The sequence below is a fragment of the Xyrauchen texanus genome, chromosome 12 (assembly GCF_025860055.1).
Source record: "Xyrauchen texanus isolate HMW12.3.18 chromosome 12, RBS_HiC_50CHRs, whole genome shotgun sequence".
NCBI classification, from domain to species: Eukaryota; Metazoa; Chordata; class Actinopteri; order Cypriniformes; family Catostomidae; genus Xyrauchen; species Xyrauchen texanus.
This window is the reverse complement of record NC_068287.1, coordinates 34680175-34693502: the sequence shown is the minus strand read 5'-3', so window position 1 is coordinate 34693502 and position 13328 is coordinate 34680175. Positions and strand designations below refer to the sequence as shown.

The 13328-nt window shown below is 36.9% G+C and overlaps 1 protein-coding gene across 1 annotated transcript; it reads right to left on the bottom strand.

The window, feature by feature from the left end:
* Positions 1-1225: 1225 nt before the first annotated feature.
* On the bottom strand, positions 1226-12433 carry LOC127653384 (trafficking regulator of GLUT4 1-like). Its single transcript, XM_052140059.1, has 5 exons — positions 12197-12433; positions 10204-10570; positions 6237-6532; positions 5458-5590; positions 1226-4521 (listed from the first exon to the last, which is right to left on the bottom strand). Exons 2-5 carry the CDS (start codon positions 10472-10474, stop codon positions 4505-4507), a joined length of 717 nt encoding a protein of 238 aa, XP_051996019.1. The 5' UTR covers positions 10475-10570; positions 12197-12433; the 3' UTR covers positions 1226-4504.
* Between the last annotated feature and the right edge of the window lie 895 nt (positions 12434-13328).

Here is a 13328-nt window from a genome sequence, read left to right as displayed (position 1 = left end):
TTCTTATTATCAAGACGTTATATTGTAAACATATAACAAGTGCTCATATTATACATTTTTGTTGTTGGTGCTCTTTAATTTTATCTATGGCCATTCTTCTTTTTTTTTCAGAGAACATATATTCAATCAACCCCAACTCAACCCTTCCCCTCATCTCCTCCTCTGTATCACAAAAATGTCCCTTTTCACTCTCCATTTCAAGCCTTGTTATGTCAGAGGACGTATTATTATTATTGTTATTATAATTTTTTTAATCTCTCTCTCTACTTTCTTCAAGCAGGAGTTAATTGCTACCACTTGACCCCAATGATTGCTTGACTATGGTGACTGGATGATGAGAGGAAGAGTTGGGGATAAAAGCTTTATCTTTTTGACAAAGCAAAGTGTGTGAGCTGCTTGGGAGAGTCTTCTTTTTCCAACCCCAGACGCTGTGACTTTTAAAGTGTGTTTTGATCGTACTTTTTGTTTTTGGATTCAGTGCTGTGCCTGACTAAGGTCCTACTAGACTAAGCTTGCCTGCATTTTCTTCTTTCATTTTGTTTTCAAGTGTGGGTGAATTAGTTAATTATATGAGTGGATATATGAGTGGATATAATTGTTTTCTCCTGTTTGAGGCAGTGAGGGAGTTGGTGTATAGTTATTGTAATGTTTTTTTTTTTTTCGTTTTTTTTGCAGGTTAGCTATCTTTTAATAAGTGTTTTGTTTATTATTTTGGCTTTTTTTTAATGGAGTCCTCCCTGGCATGTTTTTGAAAAGCACTGGGTCTGGAAATAAATACAAATATCTCTCTTTGCTGTCTCACACCACACTGTTTCTAAATTCTGTTAATCGCCACCCCTAGGCTTTAAACTGACAACATAACAGCCTCAAAACCAGTCCACTCCTCAGATCCTTTTAAGAATTCATGCCACTATAAAATTCAAATGAGATGAGTTTTTTTTAAACACATCAGGGAAGCAGAGTGCACGTTCTCTTTCTCCCAAACCTGATGTACCCCAGTCCCCCACTGTCCTCCTGCCAACCGTTGCCCTGGAAACGAATGTCCTGGAGACATATGTGGTAGAGGGAGCAAGGAAACAGCTGAGAGGAGGAAAGAGTGTCCAATAAGGGAGGATCTTATTGAGTCAGTAAGATGAGATATAATATATATATATATATATATATATATGAGATGCACACATCAGTGTTTATATTGAGAGAGAGTACAAACACACAGGAGTGGCATAATGAGAGACAGTTTATTCACTGGGCTTATTAATGCATAATCAGTGTCAGTACAGAGCAGAATAAGGGTCAATACTGCAAGATCTAGCAAACGCCTCACTTCAGATACAGTACACATTACATAATGGATTGCTTTGGAACTACACTAAGGCATGCACAAGCAGATCTGCACAAAATCATGATTATATTAGCAACAGTTATAATGCTCTTATATCAATCTCAAGAAAACAATTCAGTTCACAGAGGAAACGTCTTGACTAGCATAGGTGCTTTCACCAAAATAGGATGGGATTTGTGTGAGGGTTTTATAAACAAAAAAAGGAATGAAATTATTTTGATATTAATAAAATAGATTCTTTAAAGCATAGGTAAAAAATTGGATTTGGCTGGTTTCATTGAAAACTATATTAAAGAATTATACTGTGCAGCTTAGGAGTGCAAGCATGCAATTAAGGTCAAAGTTCTCAGAAACATACCGGCAAAACACAAATAGCATATATAAAACAATTTCCATTTCCCACCATGTACTTATTGGACAATGAGAAGACCATTTTCAAAATACGTACCAATAAAAATAATTACCGGTAGATGTGATCACATTTTTGAAAGCACTGTAGTTCTAACAGTCAAGATTTGCATTTCGAACACTGTTCATGTCCGTCAAAGACATTCAGATTAGCAGACGCAGTAGGTAGTAATACAAATTTGTACCAACACATATACTATGCATACATACTGTTCTGTATATGTATATTCAATCATTAATTTCAACAGTGAAAGCAGGTTAAATATAAATAGCTAAGCAGAACAATTCAATAGAACAAAAGGTCAAGCTGGCATTCACTGAATGTACAGTTTGCATCAAAGCTGATAAAATGTGCATGCCATTCATGTTTGATTGGTGGAGTCGTGAAGTGAGCAGAACCAAAATGTTTCAAAAACACAATTTTAGCCCCTCCCTTTCACACAAGCCAAACCCACTACAAGCCCATAAATGGCTGCGTCTCATTAGCCAACCTGAGTCAGCATGCTTAATATCAAACTGAATTAGTTGCTTTAGATACTGAACATATACAAAGTGCTACAGAAGGTTTTGCCTTTGTCTCGGTCTATGAGTTTAAAACGTAAAAAAACTGTAAACATTAGTGAAACTGTGAAACCTCAAACCTGCAACCGATATGAAGCCATGAAAATGAGTGAAACAGTGGATTCAGGATGCAATATGTAAAAAAAGAAGAAAAACTCAAAATGTGCCTTCCACAAAAAGCAACCTGGTCTCATAAAATTCATGGCTCTTTGTACATACTGCAGCAGTTTCCTAGAGGAGCTAAAACAACAACTTCTTCATCCTTTCACACAAATCACGAGATTATGTATTCATTAACACTTTTTCTTCTGTTCCTCACACAATGCTCTCTTGTGACATCAAAAACTTTTACTTTTGTCCATGACATGTAAGGTGATACATTTGACCTCTTGCATTACATTACAAACTACATTTATAAGCTTGTTCATGCACAAATTTCACAGTAGCTCAACTGATATAGAGTTTAACTTCCAATGTAAAAGACCAGGGTACGAATCCTGAAGAGCATGTGAGCTGAAATTGTCACAGAAACACCACAAAATAACATGGTTGTTCTATATCTCACATTTGCTTTCTATGACCCTATCAGTTAAGTTTAACGTTTAGTGTTGGGAGGTTGGTTTTGTTGATTTAAAACTCAATCTGTTTGGTAGAAATTTAACACTGAAATTTCTTCTCAGATCTGTCGCAATACCTGTAAGGAGCCATGCAAAATAATTGCAAAAATGCTGCAACAATCCCTTTTTTTTCATGAGATCAGGCTCACAAAAAGAAATGCATACATACTCTCATTTCCTATCTCTGTCACACACATACCCACTTTAGCTAGAAAAAATGCTTTCCTATGGACTCTTGGCATAGTCTAATTTTGGCACAGTCAGTGTTGCCTGACTTGGAATGATTCATGAAATCGTTCTGCTAAGCAATCAAATCATTCCACCAAACAAACAGCTTTAGCGGTGTAAAACAATTCCTCATCGTAAAAATGTCCTGGTGTTCTCGCTAAATGTGTAGGTCACATTTTGATGATTTTGTTGTAAATATTACTGTATAAAAACACGACCTTAAGACATTTTGGATCAATATTTTACACTCAAATGTGGTCATAAAACATAATTTTAAATGAGTGGTTTGTTTTCTGTCTTGAAGGAACTGGCTGAGCATACTGTTGCTGTGAAGAAAAAAGCAGGGCATGCTGGCAAGCATTACAATACTGGCTTCCTCATACAGCCGATCAGCCAATCAGAAGCAGCTCAGATCCCTCTCAACACTTCTGCATTCCCACCATTTCCACATCTCTGGGGTATCTTTTCATCAGAAGCCAGCTACCCTCCTCCTCTCTCTCTCTCTCTCTCTCTCTCTCTCTCTCTCTCTCTCTCTCTATCCATCGATCTGTGTAAAACAAAAGACAGCAGCTTGGCTTCGGCCCCTCCCACTTTGTTTTCATCTCTCCCTCTGTAGGATTCTCCGTTACACATAATTTTTTGCTTATGTGTGTTACTTTAACCTACAGCTTAATATCTGTGCATTCTGTGTGTGTGAAAATTAAGGATAGATAGATAGATAGATAGATAGATAGATAGATAGATAGATAGATAGATAGATAGATAGATAGATAGATAGATAGATAGATAGATAGATAGATAGATAGATAGATAGATAGATAGATAGATAGATAGACGGATGGATGGATGGATGGATGCTTTATGGATTCACGCTTTTGAGAACACAGCTAATCTTCAAATTCTTGGTTAAGAAGGCCTCATCTAAGCTTTCTCAAAAATCAAACCGTCTCCATCTCTTTCATTCTCTTTTATCCTGAAAGGGTACATGACTAATGAAATGAGATCATCCTTGTAGCCTCTTTACACACATCATCTACAATGTCCTTTGTGACAAAACAAAACAAAAAACATGCACGCCTTGCCGCTTTATTCGTGATCCCAGGCATTCAAACAGTCCATGTTGTTTCTGATAATTCTGGCACAATAGATGATAAAGGTAATGTCCAGCTTCAGAGTCTTGAGACTGAGTACAAAAAAGCTGAAAAAGCATTCAGGAGCTCAGGCGATGTATTTTAATGAATGGCACATGGAAGAACAAAATGGTCATCTGGATTGGTTGTCGATTGTGAACATTAGATTAGATTGCACGAAAATAGATTTTTCTTCATCCAGAGTGTCATGACGACCGTCAGGTCTTAAGAATTACTGAAAGAGAAGGAGAGCTGCTGAAGCATAGTGAATTTGTTTTAAACACTTGCTTCAAAAACATGTTGGAAAAGAACCATTCAAATCCTAAAATGCACACATTCACAAATCTCTTAGACTCCAAACACTAAATCCTACAACATATCTAAACACACTCTATTTGGAGGGCTATCAAAATGTTCACATTTATTTGAAATCAAGAACTGACAAGAAATTAGATCTCAAAACAGTAGACTTTCGAAATGCAATACTTTAAAAATTATATTTAAAGCAGGTTTCCTCTATTATCATCCAGTGTTGAAACAGCATTCAAAATCTCAACCTCATATATCGTATGTAATTTTCCAGACAACACATCCAAGAGGAAAATTTTATTATGGAAGCGGTTGCATATTTACCTCATGGTGTAAAAATGGAGTTAAATACATAAATATAGATATAAATATCAAATAAATATTCTGGGATCAATACAAGTTAAGCTCAACGGACAACATTTGTGGCATAATGTTGATTACCACAAAAAAATTAAAATTCAACATCAACAATTTTCCTTTTCTTGAAAAAAAGCAAATATCGAGGTTACAATGAGGCACTTACAATGTAAGGTAAATTGGGCCAATTTTTGGAGGGGTTTAAAGTCAGAAATGCAAAGCTTATAATTTTATAAAAACACATAAATTAAATAAAAAATTCTGTTAAAACTGGTATTATTTGAGCTGTAAAGTTGTTTAAATCATAATTTTTTTAAGTCGTTTTAGGATTTGTTGACATTACATTGTTTTGGCAATGAAGTTGTAAAATTGGCTGTAACTTTACACAGAAAAGGTTAGTATGCATATTGTTTATGTCTTGAGACATTACTTTTGAAACAGTGAGTATTTTAACGCATTTTGCATTCAATTTCACATGTTCTGGACTTAAGGGAAGGATACTCACCACCCCAGTTGATGACGATGGTAACAATAATGATGACAATCCCACCCACCAATGACACAATTGAGAGGACCTTTGCATTTCGCCCAAGACGGCGCGCACCGTCCACATTCCCCTGCTGTAGACTGTTTCGAGACTGAGAGGGAAAAATGAAGAAGAATGAAAAGTAGAACAAGAGATGGAGATATAATATTGATAGGGAAGGAAACTATGGAAGTGTAAAAGGGAGTTCACACATACAGTGATTTGCAGTGACCGAACAGGGCAAACAGTTCTAAGCACGGTGACGTGAGTAACGGTTCCAGTTACATTTCCACTTGAGCACAGTTTGCACGGTATGATTATAAACTGTTTGGCCCGCATTTCTCAACATGGTTAGCTAACGTACTCAGGACAGAGAACCATGGTGGTGGAACACCTAAAAAGTTAAAAGTTAGATTCATGCGTTGATAATTGTTAATCCTGTGATATAACTCATTATAAGTGCAGTTAATATACATCCCAGTTGTGATAAATTTTTTCAAAAGCTATGAACAGTTGTACAGCCCGTTAGGTACGAACGTCCACTACGACCAACTATACAACCTCTCTGTTACCTCCAATGATCAAACTGCTATATGTGTTAACACTCAATATCTATTTAGTATTACTTTAAATGTTAATTATGTTCAAAAACATTGGAACTGTACATTGCAGACACACCAGATAAATCAGCACAATCCCTCCATACTCAACAGAAATTGTATCCTGATACCCAACCCAACATACACAAGCACACACACCATCACTGAGAAGGTCAAGCCGACAATGTTGATTGGCCAGACAGGGCAGAGGCAGGCCAGAATAGCCCATACGAGATAATCGTTGGGTTTGGAACCGTCTATTCCAGCATCGGTGATTGTGCTGGGCTGTCGGGAGAGCGACGGCCGAGGTGACCCCGCAACACTCAGTGACCCAGAGCGACTGCTCAGCCTAGCACGTCCATTCGCATGCCCGTGATAAGGCTTGCCGTGCTGCTGGCGAGGAGGAGAGGAAGCAGACGGAGAACTGTCGATAAGAGTATGGCAAACACCATTACCTGATTTGATGGCAAGAGAGAGAGACAGACAGACAGACAGGGAAACTGAGATGTTAGAAAGTGAGACAACTGGATAATACAGTAATACAAAGGCCTGTGTCAGTTATAACAATCAATCATTACATGCAGGGGTGTCATGCATCTATGTATTTATTTTTTATAATTTTTTAGCTTAATTGACTCAACATATTAACTTTATTTTAACTAAAATTAATTATCAAAGGTACAAACACTTTTTTGGAAGTTATATTCAACATCTGCTTGACTCAAAAGTGTGAGGCGGCAATGGGCATGATGCTTCTGATTACATCTTTACATTATGTCTGTCTGTGTCTATAACCTAAAAACACAGCTGTCCAATTTTTAAAAAAAGAAATTCTTCCAATTTTTGTAGCAGTTCTTAACCCTTGTGCGACAATAAAAAAATATTACTCAGAGGTCCTTCGAGGACAGAAATGTCCACGTCAAATAACTGCCATAATAATATTATATATTAATATTATTTTCCACTTTCAATGAGTTACATTTTTAACCAACATCAGTCCTGATCACAACTACCAAATATTCATTCATTTTCAGGACATTAACCCTTTAAATGCCAGTTTGTTTATATTATACCAATGTTGATTTTTATGAAGAAGAAAAAAAGAATTATTTTCCATATACTAAAAGCTATGGGGAATTGTATCATTTATTTATTTATTTTTGATTATCACAGATTTTGATGCATTGTTATTCTTTTGTGCAGTGTCAGGTGTGTCAAAATATAATAATTTAGTATGATTTACTAGATGTCTTTGTAATGGGACCAACAAATTGTCCCCACAATGTCAAAAATTTTGGGTTTTACTATCCTTATGGGGACATTTGGTCCCCACAAAGTGATAAATACACGCTCACACACACACACACATTTCTCAATCCACATACAAAACACAATCAGACATCCATACCAACACACTCACACAATTTTAGTTGCATCATTTATTCAATTGGCCAGCAGTGCTCTATAATGCAGAAAACAGGCAAAAAGTATGTACTTGCTCCATAGGCTAAACATGAGAAAAATGGTAGCATCTGGTGGAAAATATAAAAAAGGTATATTTTGAGGCCAGGGCTCTGGAATGAAAACATTATAGAATTCATGATTTTATGCTTTAATGGCACTGGGATCAAATATTGCAGTTTTAATGGGTTTTAATGGGGAATTTTTTTTCCTGAAGGTCCTGAGAGTAACAATTTTGTGTAATTGTTAAAAAGTGTATTATAGATTTATTTTAGGAACTGAGGTTGAAATATCAAAATTCCCCCCAAAATACACACATTTGGCAAAATGTATGCCATTACCATTAACAGACAAAATGATCGAAAACAAAACAATAATGAAAAAGACACAAATGTCCTGAAGGTCGCACAAGGGTTACATTTCTTATTGGTAGTGGGTAACAGCATCTGACTCATCTACTTGTTGAGAAAAACAGAGCATGGGGAGGGGATAAAAGCTGAGATGATACAGGAGAGAAAGTAGAGAGGGGCTCTAAATCGTTTTATATGTCAGTCTGACTCCTGGTCTAAAATTGAAGGAAAAATATACATAAATAAAATAAAAGTTCTGAGAGTTAATTTTTCACTCAAGGAGCCCTGTTTACACCTGGCATTAAAACGCATCTCGGGTGATTCGAACACAAGTGGTCAGACGAGACACAGTTCCTGTCACAATTTGTGTTTGAATTTCGAGGACTGTCTCTGTTTCATGACGACATCCATCAATCACTAATTCAGTGCGTTTCTGCAAAATAATAAACTCTGAAAAAGTCAGAAAAATAGATAACGTTTTGTGCAGAATTATCTGTTGTTTTAGTAGAATTCCATTTGAGCTTTTTCAAATTTTCCGATCCGATCCGATTTTAAAGCTGCAAATATCGGGCAAAGTTTAAACTCTTGTTTTAGCAGTGGTTGATTGACGCATTCAGGAGGAATTAGCATTTATACCTCAAATGCAATGTGTTCTCATGTGCTTTTGACTACCTCCATAGACTTTTTAGACCCTGTTTACACCTGTATTTATCGCTGAACACATCTTAATACCAGGTGTAAATGGGGTCAAGGACAGAAGGGGCAGTTCATGCATCACAGTATGACTGAAGTGATAATCAAAGACCCCATGTAATGGCTTCTTTCCTTTTCTGACTTATTTCCTATTGACACAGGAAGTTGGGGTGGAACATATAACAGGGCTCATCCCCTTTTGTTAAATAGCCAATAGCCTGGAGTTCACTTCACAGGCATTAACTATTGCTGCCTTTAAGAGGTCCTGGGATGCTCGCACCTCCAATTTGGGCATCCGTTACTATGACGTGTCACGCTTTCAAGTGGGAAACAAAATACGGAAGAAGCCAAAATTAATCAAATACGCAATGAACGATGGCAAAATATTTTTTTCTGTTGTACATATATATATTTTTGAATAAACATAAGTGAATAAACCTGCATCACTTATGCACAACATAAATTATTTTTTAATGCATGGTATTTAACAACTGATTAATTCATTTGCTTAAAACAAAGAAGGGTGAGTTATTAGTTGAATGTCATTGTGGCAAGCAGGCTGTGTCCGAGCGAAGACGGTGCGGAGCAAGGCCGGAATAGACACAAATTATTTCTCGCAGCTGTTGGCGATTCTGGTGTAACGGATGAGAGATAAAGCCACAGCCAGAGCCGTAGAGGAGAGACACACACAGAGAGAGATATGCACGAAGCTGTCTGTGTGTTTGTCTATGTTGAGGAGCTGCTGAACAGCACACCGTTATGTGTGACACTGAAAAGTTTGTGTGTTAATAAATGTTACATTGTGGATTGTTTACCCGGCTCCCTCCTCCTCCATCTTCAAGAGAGTTTGTGATGTGTCGCAGTCATATATTGTATAATTAATCAATATTATAGAGGTAAAGTACAGACTTTGAAATCAATTTGCAAAATCATGGCTTCCCATCATCTTTCGTGTTGACATGCCCCCTTCCAACATACCAAGTCAGAAACTAGGGAATCATCAAGAATTCCGACTTTCTCACTTGTTAATACGACTTCGCTTTGACGTTCATCTCTTCGGAACTTCCGATTCCACTTGAAGGGCACATAAAATTTGCTACTTACTATTGCTCTTTGGAGATAGTTGGTATTAACGGGAGGGTCCATTTTCAGTAGTGAGCATTTCATTGGACAAACATTTGAGTGCAAGATGAGTCATCATCTAAAAGCTAATTTTGTCAACTTTTAAGAGTGCACTAGCATCAAGATATCCTCAAAGCTAATAGATATGAACTGAAGTTCTCCTGATTTCAGTGGGTCTTTAAATTACTGTAGGCCGAAAATCTACTTTTTGTGATGATACTGGGGCAAAACCTACAGAATTCTGTGATTGGATTTTAACATCATAAAATGTGTTAGATTGAGCTCAACGCACTACTCTTATTGGTAGCTGACATTATCCAAAGTATTTAATAAACTACATCCAAGGGACAAGGGATGTCAAGATGTCAAAAGAATACATTCAAATTAATGTTCATTCAAAATCTGCCGAGCTTTGTGTGGGTGCAGATTCTATGTGGACCTAAATATGAGGCAGTAGAAGGATTAAAAAACATTTTTTAAAGAGGTTTTGACTGTTTTACTTGTTTCCATCTTCTCATCAATGACTGTCAGGTGAACTTTAGGTGGGTCTTCCTGTGAAGGGACGGGGCCTAAGGCAGGAGTAGGTGTTGTAACAGGGGGTGGATCCTGTTGCTCATTCTTGATTGGCTGTAAGGAGTTAAGGGTGTGGTCAGACTCTGTGCCTGGTTGTTGATTGGTCTCTTGCTCTGGTTGTTGTTGTTGTTGTTGCTGTTCTTCCTCCACTGCACAAGTAGCAGCAGTGGGAATGCTGGCATCAGTGTTCAAATCCATGCCCAAGGTGCTGAATTCCAGAGATACACAACTTATGTATGCTCAAAATTGCAGTTTTGTGTCCTTAAAAATGTTGGGTTTCTACACCACTGGGAACTGTTGGTTAAAAATAAATAAAAACACTTAAGATGTTATATAAATTGTTTTATGCTTTCCCAAACAAATTTCATATGCATATTATGTTCTGAAAACCTTCCTAGTTGGTTACACTCATAAAAAATGGAAGTTGTCTATAAATACTTGACTAGTACCTAGCATTGCTTGTTGTACTGTAGCTGTTCTTATTGGCACTTTAGTTTTATCTTAAAACTCAACTTAAATCCTTGTCTACCTGCTTAAGAAGACACCTTTCTTGTAAGCTGCTATGGCAAGAAAGCATTCAGAGAGAACAATGTAAACATAAAGTTACTATGCTCCATCTATTCCTTCTTTAGTGAGCTGTAACCGGTGGCAGGTTTTTATTTATTTATTTGTTTATTTTACTTTACAACATTCACATCTAAATCTTAATCTGCCCCTGTCCAGCAGGCTGCATTTCATCTACCTCAGAGCAGGAATCGGTCCTGAAACAATGCAGGGAAATAAATTAAACAAAGGACAGAATAAGCCATCGTAACCTTGTTTTGCTCCTGCTGTCCTCATCTTCTGTTGAATCTCATCATACACACATCTAAATGGATATTAGATAGATATTCTTTATGAAACTACTTGTAAATGGAGCTACGCTTTTATCAAAATTTTGGTTTGTGTGTGTTGCGTACGTCACATCAGGTTGCTCCAGGAGGACTGCCATTGTAATATGTATAGGCCTAATGTAAATTACATTGAATGAAAACAAGCTTTCTAAGATACAAATCGCAATAAACATTAACATTATATTTAACGTTGCCTTTATGTTATTACATACATAACATGGAAACTTTAAAAAATCATTTTGATGCACTTATGAAAACTAGGGGTATTAATAGAAACACCCATCTAATATTAATAAATTAATTTATATCTCGTCAGATTAAAAAGACAACTTCATGAAAGAAAATGAGCTGTTTTGGGCTTAATTTACTTTGTCAAACCCCAAATCTCCCAGAAACAACCATGGCAAATCTTTGTAACCACATCACCATATAAGCACCATATTCATCCAGTAGCCTATAAATATAAATAAAGTTAAGTCCATGACAACGTGCTGCATTTGAGAATCCACATAAAAGCAATAGTATATCTCAGTATCAGTAGTCATATCAATGTGTTAAAATAAGAGCTTCAAATGACACACCCATATCTGTAACTATAATAGCTCTGTTCATTCTGAGTGTATGATTTATGGCAGATACATTCCGAAAATGATCATATGCTTAATGAACACAGCGTTTAACATTATTCGCAAATCAATACCATAATCAATCAATCTCACGTCAATTGCTTTTCCATTTCATTCGTCTAACTCTCTGAAACTGGCAGATGTACCAAACAAGAAATCATCACATCACAGGGACACTCGCAGGACACGCTTCCTCCGTACAAGTGCCAAATGGCATTAATTCATTGAGAATAATGTTTCTACAGTTCACATAGAGACCAGCACACGCACACACACGGAGAATTCAGCAGTAACAAAAGTGACACACCCACAGCATCCGACACACGATTGTTCTACTGATGCGCGAGGACCAAAATGTTCATAATAAACTACAGCAACATGCAATATCGAAAGTGACCCACCTTAATCTACTGGAACATTTCTGCAAATATAATTATAATCCTTTTCATTTTGAATTTAAATAAACAGTGGACATATAAAAGTAAGTTCCGCAGAGGATGCTACAGAATAAAGCTTTACACTTTATCCTACATACACTGCTACTGTATATCAGTAATACAAAAACAAACGTGCAGCGATCTGTATCAGATGCTCCACTGCGTTTCTTGTTTCTGAGTCTCCCTCACTGGACCTGTGTGCGCGCGCCCGACTCAGTGGCGTGTGCGTGCTTTTTTTTAGTGGATTGCTTGTGGAAAGAAAGATCTGGAGCTGAGATGCATGACTGTGCGAACAGGGTGTGACAGCACACTACTTTTCCACGATGAGTGAGAAGTGAAGCGGCACTTTTGTTAACACATTTATTGTTTTGTTTTTTCGGCTCATGTTTCCTGATGATGAGAGATCCGCAATCCTCTTCACCCTCAAATGATTCTAAGGCTCTACTGCACTAACCACAACAACGTTTGCGATCAGCGATGTACAGCGATGCTGTTTGCACCGTGGTACAAATAATGGTAGATGCTGTTTGCACCCCTAATAAAATACTAACATACAGTACAGGGGCACTGCAGCGTGTCCCACCATCACACTACATTAACCCCTAAACCTAACCTTCCTTTACAAAAACTGACCATGGTTTATCTACACAGTAACCGTAGTATCACCATAGTATTTTGTAGTAGAATTGTAACCCCAAAATGAAACATGGTTACTATATTAACACCACATTACTGGTGTAACACCATTGTTAATCGCATCAAATCTATGGGTTCCATCAATATACATGGTTACTACAACATTACTATAGTAAAACTATCTTTATATTCATTTTTATGTAGTATTATAAGTAGTATTAAAGAAAATATTAAGAGTGGAGACAGGAAACAGAATGGGGGAAAAAAGCACGACAAATGCAGAATCGAACCCGGGTGGAAAAGGCAAAGATGCACTGGCATTACCACAGCGCTGAAACAACAATTATGTTTGTCATAAGTTTCTGTTTCCAATAAACTATGGGGTGCAAATAGTCACTCTGTGTCAGGTGCTATTTTTTACCTTTTTATATGACCTATATGTGATTTAAATACCTATATA